We start from the raw sequence: 12,836 nt of genomic DNA on the forward strand, positions 1-12,836 counted from the left end.
CGCCGATCGAGACCTCCCCCATCTTTTCCTCGAGTTCGTTTTTCACAAATAACGAGGTCGAACGGCAGCAAGAGAAAACGCGTCGCCTCCGATGTCGGTACAAGGTCACTGCCTGGAGACTGCAGCAGCAGCAGAAGCAAGGAGCGCGGAATGCTCGCACTCCGACGAAAATATAGGCGTACAGAACAAGGAGGAACTGAGAGAGAGAGAGAGAGAATGAGAGAGACGAAAACTCTGGGTTGTGTAAGAACGAGATGGAGAGAAAAGGCGGGGCCTCAAAGGGAACAAGAAACGTGTCACAACAGATCGGAAGAAGGACAATGCACAAGGGCCGAGTTGAACTGAAGGGAAAAGACGACAACCGTACAACATGCACAAAAGAAAAGTCCAGGGAAGCGCTTCGCGAAAAAAAAAAAAAGCCGTTTCAAGAATTCAGAAGCGCCATTCATTTCCTTCTTTTCACCGGCATTTCGCGCGGATCCGCGACAAAATTCCCCGTGTTCCAACCCGCGTAAAAAATAATAATAAATAAATATAAGACGGTAACAACGAAAGCACGCCTCCAAGTTGCGTTTCTCCAGCTTTTAGAATTCTTTCACCGTTTCATTTGAACGGCCCAGCGAGGAGTATATGTGGGTCAAGAGGAAATTCCAGGCCGTCCTTTCTTACTTTGTTGGGCATGTATTAAGGGCGCCAAATAAATAAAGAAGTGCATTAAAACGCTGGAACAACGACACCCAGCGGCACGACCGGAGTGTTCATCGCCAGAGACAGCCTTTCATCTGAGCTTTAATTCTCCTCAGGAGTTAGTTGCCGCGGCCTCCGAAGCCGAGCAGCTGCGATATTTGTAGCCGCTTTACAATGACTAGCCATAACGACGGCTAAAGAGACCGTAGCTAGGTGCATGTACGATCAGAACACGCAGCGGCCATATACGTCAGCTCAACCCCTCCGGTATCTACAGGGGCGAGCATATTCCGCTTGAAAATGTTCGAAAAAGAATTTGCGCTTAGCGCTGCACTGTTCTTGGTCAAATTTCTCAGCAAGATTGCATTTCGTAGTCTACGTCGTCTTGTGCAACACTTGGCCCATCTAATTGCCTAGTTTTTAAGAAAACAAAATGCAAATTTGCCTTCGTTTATGGGAATGCAAGCTGCTGCCGCTACTGTGCTAAGACTGTGCTAGCTTAAACTTTGTTTCTCCGCCTGCCGGCAGCTGAAAGTAGCCGTTCAGAGATGCGTGTTGCCCGTTCCTCTGAAATAACGCGGCGACCCTCCCTCAACCGCTTTATACAGCTGCCGGCAGGCGGCGATACAAGTTTAAGCTAGCACAGTCGCGGCAGCAGCTTGCATTCCCATAAAGGAGGGTAACTTTATTTTTTTTTTTTCGTTTCTTAAAACCTAGATAATTAAATGTGCCAAGTGTTTTACAAAACGACGTACACTCCAAAATGCGATCTTTCTGCGAATTTCGAACAAGGAAAGTGAAGTGGTAGGCGCAAAATCTTTTTTTTTTTTTTTTTTTTTGGTGCGTGTGTGAACAATTTAAAGCGAAATATGCACGTCGCTCCACGGCTGGCGGCGACCGGCTCCTTCAGCTATATAAAAAAAAAAAAAAGAAAGAAAACAGTTCCTCTACCATCTCGATCCTCCTGGGCAAGTTCCCGTCATTCTTGCGTGCGCGGTGGCCGCAGCTTCAGCACGTGCCTCCGCGAGCAAGGCTGAACTGTGAGGGGAAGCGAACATGCCTCGCATGCCACGCGGACTCCGGACCGAAATTCCCGCTGTCTGCTACCCCTTCCTTCTATACCAGCATTTCTATTCCGCCTTTTCATGCGTGGTGAGACGCTGAAGACGTGAACTAACATAACACAGTGAGGGCAAAAATACAGAGAGAGAGAGAGAGAGAGAGAGAGAGAGAGAGAAAGAGAGACGAACAAATCTTAAGAAGCGTACGCCAGGCATCGACGCTTTTCCACTTCGGTCGCGGACGCGTGCTACGTGGCACGCAACTGCAACTCTCCTTGCTCAACAAATGAAGACGGAAGTCGTTCGGCTTTAAAGCTCTTAGTTGATGAGAATAATCCTCACCCCCCTCACAGGAAATGTCGGGCACGTATGGGAAAATATTTTATGCCATCATTTGTGCGCCCGCGACCTCAAAAGTGCGTCTTGAAATTTGGCCGCACATTGAGAACGACAGACTGCACAAACTTGGCGAGCTTTGTCACGGAAGGTGCATCTACTTACAAGAATGGAAGGTGCCATTAAAAAAGCCATATGAAGGCCGGTTAATAAATGACGTTTAGCATCGTTGGTAGTGCCATTCATAAAAAAAGCTAAAGTTATCCCAGTATTAAAAGAAAGGCTAAAGGGAAGCCGTAACTAATTATAGAGTCGTCTGTCTTCGATTACCAAGCTTCCTGAGCAGTTGTTTGTTAAAAGATAGAATTCGTACCTTAATAAAGTGAACATCATTAAGCCATGCTAATTTGAATCTCCTCATGATAGCTCTAACAATTTACCCTTAGTTTCTCTGATGGTCTTCATGAAACACTACCCGCCGTTGTTGCTCAGTGGCTATGGTGTTGCGCCGCTAAGTACGAGGTCGCGGGATTGAATCCCGGCCACGGCGGCAGCATTTCGATGGGGGCGAAATGCGAAAACAGACGTGTACATAGAGTTAGGTGCACGTTAAAGAACCCCTGGTATTCTAAATTATTCCGGAGTCCCCTACTACACGGTGTGTCTCATGCTCAACTCGTGGTTTTGGCACGTAAAACCCCATTATTTTTTTTTTAAATTTCATGAAACACTGAATTGATGATGGCTGTTTTAACTGCTTTAACTTTCTCGAATTATTTGCGCGACAGACAATGCGTGGTCTGCGCAGCTCGTGTATGCTAAGGTTAAAAAAAAAACATAAACCACAGGGTTTTGTTCTAGGCCTTCCTTTCTGTCTCATACATAACGACCTTCCCGACGTATTGCGCTCAGCCCATTGTGTTTTGTATGCCGACGACAGAAAGGTATCTTCTACCTTTAGAAGTTACCTTTAGAAAGGTAACTTCTAAGCTAAATTTCTCGTCAACTGTGATCGTTATTTGTGCGACAATAATGACTTATTTAACAACCCGTCAAAAACTAAACTTTTGGTTTTTAGGTCAGCTCGGCGATTTTTATCGATGCAGATTGTTTTATCACTCGGCCCTGCTTTCATATCTGCCTCTGACAGTGTATAATTTCTCGGAGTCTACCTTAATTCTAACCTTGAATAAAGCTCGCATATCGTTCACGTTGTTTGTATATATAAATAAAACTGCGTTCGGGATTTGTGCAATAATCAACGCTCGGTCTTATTTATCAACTAATGTGCTCTTATCTGTTTAATTCTCTTTCATCCATAGTCATCTTACATACGGAATGTCAATCTGGGGAAAAACGCATCATTGTCACACTTCATCTTTGTTGCACATTCAGAACTAAGGTATCCGCATTATTACATACAGTACACGCTATATACCAGTGATTTTCCATTGCTCCGTGAATATCGCATTTTACGTATGAACAAGTCGTTTCAACACTGCATTATTAGTTAATTTTTTTAGATGATTAATAATGAACTGACCTATGAACTGATCGGTAAGGATCTATTGCGCGACACTAATAATACCCATTTGCATGCAACATAAATGTATAATTGCCACTTGTGTATAACAATTATCGCACGATTACTCTACCATTTGCTGCAATATCTTTTTCAAAACACCTACCACTGCACATAAAATTGCTAATGTACTATAATATCATCACCATTTTAATTTAAAAGAGCTCTCAAGGCATTTCTCCTAAATACATGATCTCGGCCTGTGTTTCTTTGTGTGTACTGCTCTGTACTTCTTTCCTGTTTTATATTAATGAATTTTGTACAGATGTACTTTTGATATTTACAAGCGTTTAATCTTGTTATTTTTTCTTTCACAGTGTTGCTTCCTTATTCGTGTAAATATACCCCTGTAAGTTTACGATAGGTAGCGAGGCACTCTGGAAGTGGTAAGGGAATAGATCTGCTTAGGACAGGTAGTGACCGCGGATCCGGATCATGAGACGGAAATAATCAGAAGAATAAAAATGGGCTGGGGTGCGTTTGGCAGGCATTCTCAGATCATGAACAGCAGGTTGCCATTATCCCTCAAGAGAAAAGTGTATAATAGCTGTGTCTTACCAGTACTCACCTACGGGGCAGAAACCTGGACGCTTACGAAAAGGGTTCTACTTAAATTGAGGACGACGCAACGAGCTATGGAAAGAAGAATGATGGGTGTAACGTTAAGGGATAAGAAAAGAGCAGATTGGGTGAGGGAAGAAACGCGAGTTAATGACATCTTAGTTGAAATCAAGAAAAAGAAATGGGGGGCATAGGCAGGACATGTAATGAGAAGGGAAGATAACCGATGGTCATTAAGGGTTACGGACTGGATTCCAAGGGAAGGGAAGCGTAGCAGGGGGCGGCAGAAAGTTAGGTGGGCGGATGAGATTAAGAAGTTTGCAGAGACGACATGGCCACAATTAGTACATGACCGGGGTTGTTGGAGAAATATGGCTTTGCCCTGCAGTGGGCGTAACCAGGCTGATGATGATGATGATGATGATGACTAGCACTTTGTACTACTGATCATAATAACATTCTTGCAAATCTTTAACAGCATTCTTCTCACGTACTGCTGTGTTTTGTTTATGCCGTAAAGAGCAGACAAAAGCGACGCACCTCTATTAGATTTTGGAAACGAACCAAAAATAATTCACATTTCTGCACGCGTAAAAATGGCACAGGTGACGAAATGCAGGCTAGCGAGGTGTTTTCAAGGCACTGTTGTCGGATGGCACTAATGTGCTATCATCCCCACAGACCATACTTTGCACCTTGTTTTCAGGAGTGAGACAATGTTCCAGGAAGTAGAATTGCATAGCACAGAGATAGTTGACGCCTTATGAATGGCCACTAAAGTTTGATTGCGACGACGGGAGATATTCAACTGACTTAAAAAAAAAAGGCATGCGCTTTTGATTAGGGTGCACTCAAAATAGACCATAGGATATAATCTAAAACGGATCCAACGGCTGGCCTATACGACTGAGTAGAATGCATTGTATTTTTTTCACTTCTCCGCTCTCGAACAAGCTAACACATGAGAGGATAGAAAGACGGCTAGCCATTATTCACTTCCTCTAACAGAATAGAACACAGCAATAAAACACTGACGCCATAGTACAAGCAATGTTGCGCTAAATGCAGCGTAAAGGAAGCAATAATAGCAAACACAACTCCGGCAAGTGACATGGTGCCTCGAAGGCGACTTCTTTCTCCGCCTTCAAACTCGAGACCGTGCTTGGAGCGAGTCAAGGGAGTTCGGCATTGAGTGAACCAGGCACGGAATGGTCACTGACGCGAGCCATTGAGTCTACTCTGTCGTCGCGCCGAAGTCAAGTATAGCTGCTCGCACTCAATCGACCCGCGCTCGTGGAGATACGGGAGCGGGGGCTCCACACGAGGCAGGCGCCCAGCGTGCCCGAGCAGCGGCGCGGCTCGGGCACGCTGGGTGCGTTGCGAACTCGACGCCAAAAATGCGCGTGCCACCGACGTGACTGTCGTCCGAAGGCCTCGCGCCGGCGCGCACTAGCGTATATGCTCCACACTAGCCGCCCGCACTGTTCGCGGACCGATCTGGAAGCGCGCTGGTCAGCGATGTGTACTCACTGTGCGTCTGCGACCCGCTGGCCGACACGGTCCTGCGCGCGTTTGTGCGTCTGACTGCGGCCGAGGGGTTGCCCCCGCTGGTGCCCAAGCTCTGCATCTTGAGGCGTCGGCGACGACTGCCGGTGGTACACTGGCGCGCTTCGGGGGTGCTCGAGTGGGCGCGTCGCCCACCCCCTCCCTTCTCGCTCTATTTCGGTGGCCAGGCGCGCGGGCGAGATCAGGGGCTGCTAAGGAATCTTCGGGGCTTTGCCAAGTGCAAAGGCCCGCACGCCGCCGAAAACCCGGGCAGCATGTGCACATGCCACGGGTTCGGCATTTGCCAAGGTGTGAGGGGCCGATGAAGGCGCACTTTATTTTATTGGAGCTGGGCGCTGGGTTCGAGATGGAAGAATGGCGCGAGTAGATTAACAGCACCTAGCTTCCCATTGACGGCGCAGCAAACCGCGAACGCGGGTCTTAGAAGTAACATGAGGAGCAGGACATACCGCAGCGTGGCATACCGCGCACGGTATAGCCCGCATCAGTGCTCGGCCCGTTGTATATAGTCGCTGTGCTGGCACGTTCACTAGCTGACGCGCACAGAAACCACTCGCGGCAGTCCTTTCAAAACTCCAACAAGCCTGATATATTTGCGTGAAGAAGGAATGAGAACGCGCTCGGTTAACACGAGCTCTCTTAAGTGCATGCACTTTGTACGAGAAGCGCGTTACAATTAAACCGACGGTCATGGTGTCATCAAGATTTGGCGCCTACAAGCGGCGGAGAAAATAGCACGGGGCCGCAACGGTTCTGGTACTGTGTTTTAAAAAGAGGCTGACGAACACTTCAAACAGTTTCTCCGGACGAAACTTCACTTAACAGCGATAAAAATGAAGCCCATCGTAACAAGCCACTCGTTTGCAGTTCCTCTCCGATCGGCTGCTGGTCACGTGACGCGTGGTCGGTCGGAGCGGCGGCTGCGTACCGACTGCGCTTGATGTCACGCGCTCCGGCCAAACCAACCAGGCGAGACAAAGACGGGATGCGGACACCAATTTCTCGACAATGGATAATTCGCAAGAACGAAAGAGAGAGAGAGAGAGAGAGAGAGAGAAGACGACCCCAAGCCAGTAGGCAAAGACTCAGGACTGCTATACCTGATTCGACAACGCCCCCCCCCCCTCCACCCCCCCGCTTTTCCCGTTACTGTTCATTTTTCAGGCGCGTCATATTTGCCCTTTGGGTGAACCAAAACTGGGAAGCAAAATCTAGTGCCAGCCAGTCAGGGTCTCACAAAGCAGATCTCAGATGAGAACGGTTCCTGATTAGTCGATTGGCAGATACCGGCACATCACGACGGCCAATATATCCTATTCATCGCGAGCTTGCTGTTGATACGCCGGAAATTGTCGTTTTGAGAAAGAAGAAAAGGAACATTCGCGCTGCGGCTGGGCTTAAACTATGGGCGTTTCTGCAGTGGATCGACAACGCTGACAACGCACGCACTAGCCACATATCTTTAGTCAACCCGAACCGTGGAACCACCGTGGCGTCGGGGAAGCGTGCTTGTCTAGCACCCCCGAGGCCCGGATTCGATTCCCACCCAAACCGAAATTTACCAAATGTTCTTTTCAAAGCCATTAATTTACCTTGTTTCCAGGAACCATCGTGAGAAATGTGACGTCAATCCGAGGATGTTTTGACGTGTGTTTACTCTTTGCAACGTCAGCCGTTTTTGGTACCATCTTTCGATCACGCCGACGGATTTTCGCGTGATGGGGAATGTAATGCTTTCACCTTAAAACACCGATGTCTCGTTGTCTCGTTTATTTGGACTCCCTCCATTCTAGTTGTAAAAGCAGAAAATGATGAGGTTTATGGAATTCGTTTGAGCCTGCGCGCTAAGAACGTGCATCGAATTGCCGGAAAAGCACCATAGACACCGAATTTATGAAGTACACTGGCTCCATTGGTATAGCATAAGGTATAGGCATTTAAGGTTATAGGTGGGCCAGCCTTCATCAGACTGACGAAGAGTGGCCCGCTACCCGAAACGTTTGACAGTAAAAAAGAACGTGTTTCCCCGTACGCCGTGTTTATTCTTTTTATATATATATCAAAGAGCCGTTACTTATAATTTATACCAAAAAAAGTAATAAAGTATCGCATGTGCGGTGTATGGAAGAAGTAGTATATACTACAGAACAAATGAAGAAAGAACAGCATAAAAAAAGAATAAGAATCCGAATTCACATCCATTGTACCGAGCAGACGCTCGCAGTACTCTGCAAGACTCCCCAATTAAAGAAAAAAAAAAAACGCCTAGGGCGGAGCGCCTCAACACACAACATCGGTATTTCAATGGAGGCCCTACTTCATGACCAACATTCCACCGAGTCACGGCAAAAAATTTTCAGAAGAGTGCCATTCCTGCCGTCAGAAATGAGCGCGTAGCAAGCAACACTTTTCATTATGAGAACTCTGTCACGCGGCTGTTTACTACTCGCCATGAAAGAGAGAGAGAGAGAGAGAGAGAGAGAGAGAGAGAGAGAGAGAGAGCAAATGTTTGAAACAATGACGTTTTGATCAGCCTTGATTGAACGACAAAGACGAAGAGACATTGTCATAAACAGTGACTCCGACGGTTACTTACGTATAGCGCCCGTGGGGAGCGCAATCCGCGAGCTAACAACACCGTGTGCACCATCACCGTGCACTACGCCAAAGTTGAATGTTTACACGCACAGGAAAAGAAAAAAAGCAGCAGCAACATGTGGGGTCCCGAAAGTGGCAGAGAAAGAGATACTCAAATATGCCAAAACACGGCGGCAGCCAGAAGCACCATGCGCACGGCTCGGCGGTGCGCGAGCGGAGGCGAAGAGCGCGCGCGGTGTTGTGTGTAAACTTGGCCGGAGCGGCGCGGCCCATTGTCTCCTCTTCGCGAAGGCTGCCTCGCTGGCCCGGCGGCCGCGTTTATTTTTTCGCACTCGGCGACGCGTCAGCCCCGTTGGCAGCCGGCTAGCGGCCAAATGAGAAGGCGCGGCGATAAAACGAACAGCCCCAGTGTGTCGCGCACTTTTATAGGGGCACCGGAGCGAGCGAAATCAGCTCCTCGCCCCGCTGCCTCCTCGTACTCTTGCCCTCCGCACCGTCAAAGCGTCGACGGGCCAAGCGTTAGATGGGCAGGGGGTGGGGGGAGGAAAGAAGGAGTGCCCGAGCTTGAAAAATGACGCCCGCGCGCGTTTTCTACAACGCCACGTTTCCTTAATGGCCCGCGCGCGCGCGTATTTCGCTATGGGTCAGGCTCGACGAATGACGGCCCGCGGGCCCGCCCGTCCAGGGCCGCAGGGAACTCTTAAGAAACTCGCAGAAATTTAAGGGGACCTCGAGAAAGTAAGTTCGCTCAAGCGAAGTGTTTGTATGCAAGCGCTTGCTATGATCGACAAGTGCCATCGCGTCGCACATAACGGCACTTGTTTGGCCCTGCTTATAATACGTAGATCTTCAACGTCCAGGAAGGAAACAAAAAAAGTTGACGTTATTCTTGGCGCACCCGCGCGTTGAGTACAGTAGACGTGAACTGGCTGAACACACTTCTTCAAACCTATAATCAGCCACGGTGTTCAGATGGCAGCGGAAAAATTCGTTAATGCCACAAGCCTTTAAGCGCGCCACGTTTTCTGGCGCGGAGTGCATCCGGTGCAGGAATTTTTTTATCTGCCGCTCTAGAAGAGCACCTTTCCGCTTGCCGCCCGCGCTCAGAAACGATAACATCAGGAAACATGACAGCATCCGTTCCGCTCGAAACAGGCTGTTTCGGCTAATTTTAGGCAGAGCTTAAAGATATGCCGATGCACTCGCTCTGAGACGACGCGACCAAATGCATGTTGCTCACTTTTGTATGCAGCGTGTCACGCTTTCTTGTATTTTGCTAAATTAGATAATTAGTCAAAATTAGTTAACCAACTTCTGAAGCAGCGAAGTTAGGCAAAAAAATTTCAATTAGAAAGTTGTAGAGCGCTTTGCAAAACGTCCAATTAGACAGTTTCTAACTTTCTCTCTGTTAAGTATTAGTGTTTTTCAGCTTGCTGCGGATGGCCGCGAAATACAAACACCCTATACGAATCCGCCGCTTTTCATGCTGCGCGTTGTGGTGGAGCTGTTGTTGCTTCTGCCGGTGTCCCGTAATCCGCAGTCAGTGGCAGCGATTCCTCCGCCTGGGCACCACATTCTGGTAGAAATGAACAAAATGCTCTAGCACTAGTCGATCCGTTTATCTCAAGGCCAAAAAGCAAGGCGAAGGCGCGAGACCTCCTTTGACACTATTCTCTCTGGGAACAGAGGCGCATATAAAAGTACAAGAGAAGGAATCGTGTATGCCAGCATGGTTTAATGAAACAACTTGGGAATCAATCATTTACGAAGTGAACCCCCAGCTCACATACCAGCTGGCTGCAGAACTTTCAAAAGGCACCGAAGCACAAATTCATCGACTGCACCTTGGAACAGCATACCAAAAGCACTTTTATATATCCCATAAAACGAGCTTCACCCCGGCTTGCTCCAGTAGCAACGACCATGAGAACGTTCGCCATCTGCTCCTCGAATGCCCTGGACACGCGACACATAGACGGCAGCTGGAACAAGAGGTACAGGTGCTTGATTCTCACCGACCGGTCTCGTTCGCAAAATTTCTGGGCCCTTGGCCATCGAGATAGCATTGAATGCACTCGAACACCTTTTCGAAGATACGGGCATCCTTAACGCGCCCTACTGGTGGCAGTGAATAGTAACCACAGTGTAACCACAACTTGATTCCATTACATGTATTTATATGCGCTTGTATATTACGTGTCATAATCTTTTGTATTCTGTGCTGAAGCTCACGTTTGGCTGTCATATCTCTGTGTGCATTATTTAATCAGTATACATTCATGATCTAAATATGGAGAACAAATGCTTCAACACCAGCATACCTGTACTTCTAAATTTTCTTCATGAACGAGAGATCGATGTCACAACTGTTAGCAAAAACACACTGCGCTTCATTTTTATGACGCATTCATGATATCATCTGTTCTGCGTGGATGTTTGTCTGAAAACTAACATGCATTTCATTATGGACATTTCATTTCATGCATACAACCCTGCAATTCTCTGTATTTTCTGTATTATTTTTCTTTTCTCCCACAGAGAATATGTGAAATAGTAGTCCGTGCCTGAAATTTTGATATTGAAATGTATGCTGTTTTGTTTTTAACGCTTCTTGTGCTCATATTATGTTTGAAATGTTAGTCACTAGTTTATCCTACTGTATGCCTTGGAAAGGGGGTCCGAACCTCTGTCAAGTCAATTCACTTTCACTTTTTAGTTCGGACTTTCCCCCATTCAATATGGAAATAAACTCAATTCAATTCAATTCAATCTGTTCACTTGCTCATCGAAAATTGCGTCGCGGCCTCGGGTGTGTGTTTATGATCGCACATGCGCATGTGTACGAACTCAGTGTGGTGTGACTTGCCTTCGCCTTATATATATATATATATATATATATATATCATGTTGTTGCTGTTATGCGGAAAGGAGTAGCCGTTGCCGTTATAGGGGGAGTATACATCTTTCTTTTATTTTCATCTTGAATAACCACGAAAAAAAAAAAACTCAGGGCCCTTCCACTCCGTGAAGAAGGATGACTAGTCAAATGTGTATGTGGGCCCCTTAAGGGGCGAACTGCACCTTCGCCGCGGGTCAGCCCGGTATTGTGCTATCTTCGGGATCGGCTCACGTATGGGGAGTGTTTAACGCCTGCTTCACTTCCACCATGGGTCGGCCCGGTATTGTGCTATCTTTGGGATCGGCCTACGTATAGGGAGTGTTTAACGCCTACGTCACCTCCGCCGCGGGTTGGCCCGGTATTGTGCTATATCTTTGGGATCGGCCCACGTATAGGGAGTGTTTAACGCCTGCGCCATCTCCGTCGCGGGTCGGGCGGGCATTGTACTATCTGCGGGATTTTTTTCTACACGCGGACACGATAGTAGCGAAAGTAGCCTTTAACAGCTTCGCTGTGAAAACTGTCGACGAAGTCTGTTGGAAAGCAACCCACTATTGCTGCTGAACTGGCGACTTAGAATACGTAAATATGGCGAAACCGCGTGCAGAGCAAGCTCTCAGTTTGCGGAGCGCGGCAGAAACAGCTCCCTTCTCTGCATGTACCAATTAAGAGACGAAATCCAATATGCAGCTGAACATCGAGCGACGTCTACATTGACTGATCCGTCGGCGTAGGCTCGTATTATAGGTGGCTCTTGGGACCTGCGTATGTGTGCTCCGGCAATAAATTCCGGACCCCTGCAGAAGGAATAGAGCGCTTGAGCTGCACCGGGTAATAACGAAGCAATAAAAACGGCGTCCGCGAAGAAGAATGACAACACATGAACTTGTCTTATTTTTGAACGATCTCAGGCAGCGAGATGTATATTATTTTAGTGCTCTGTGGAGATTATATCGACGCCTCGTGTTCATTCTTCAAATAAACGCTGAATGCAGGCTTTCACATTCTCTCATATCACCTCGATGACAATTTGTGAGCGATAAAGCACCTCTTTTTCTTTTTTAAGCTGAGCGGTACTTAGTCAAGCGCGTGGGTCACTTTATTTCTGTAATTTAGAGGGAAAAAAAGACAACAACAAACAAAACAACAAACAGAAAACAAACAAACAAACAAACCTGTGTCTGTAGGAAATTTCACACTATGCCAGAACCAACAAAAACTAAAAAATAACTGAGTTGTGGAGAGTAACGGAGTATTACTAAAAACTTCCGAAATTGTAATTTCTTTCTCACCTAAAAATTACGTGGTTGAAAATGCTTCTTGGTTAATCTTCCTTACGTTTTATAGCAACAAAACGCGCGGAGGTACTCGCCCATGAACGAGTCAACTGCAGTGTGCAGAAGTGGACGAAATGCAATCTTAGAGGCCGTGATTTCGTGTACTGCATGCACTTGATACCCGAAGTGCGCTCCTCCGCGCGATTCCTCCCCATATAGGGCCGGAGTACAACTTTATGGATCAAATGCGCGTGCGGAGAATGAATAAT

At 47.2% G+C, this 12,836-nt stretch overlaps 1 protein-coding gene across 3 annotated transcripts in view; it reads right to left on the reverse strand.

Annotated features, from left to right (window-relative positions):
* LOC142566124 (Kv channel-interacting protein 4-like) overlaps positions 1-12,836 on the reverse strand; it is a 587,487-nt gene that overhangs the window by 71,530 nt on the left and 503,121 nt on the right. The window contains exon 1 of one of the 3 annotated variants that reach the window (XM_075676925.1): positions 5,758-5,874. The exons of the other annotated variants lie outside the window; for them this stretch is intronic. Within the exon in view, the coding sequence (XP_075533040.1) occupies positions 5,758-5,854 (97 nt within the window). The 5' untranslated portion in view covers positions 5,855-5,874. Of the gene's footprint in view, positions 1-5,757; positions 5,875-12,836 lie in introns of those variants that run through there. 3 annotated transcript variants of the gene reach the window in all.

This window comes from Dermacentor variabilis, unplaced genomic scaffold (assembly GCF_050947875.1).
Source record: "Dermacentor variabilis isolate Ectoservices unplaced genomic scaffold, ASM5094787v1 scaffold_12, whole genome shotgun sequence".
NCBI classification, from domain to species: domain Eukaryota; kingdom Metazoa; phylum Arthropoda; class Arachnida; order Ixodida; family Ixodidae; genus Dermacentor; species Dermacentor variabilis.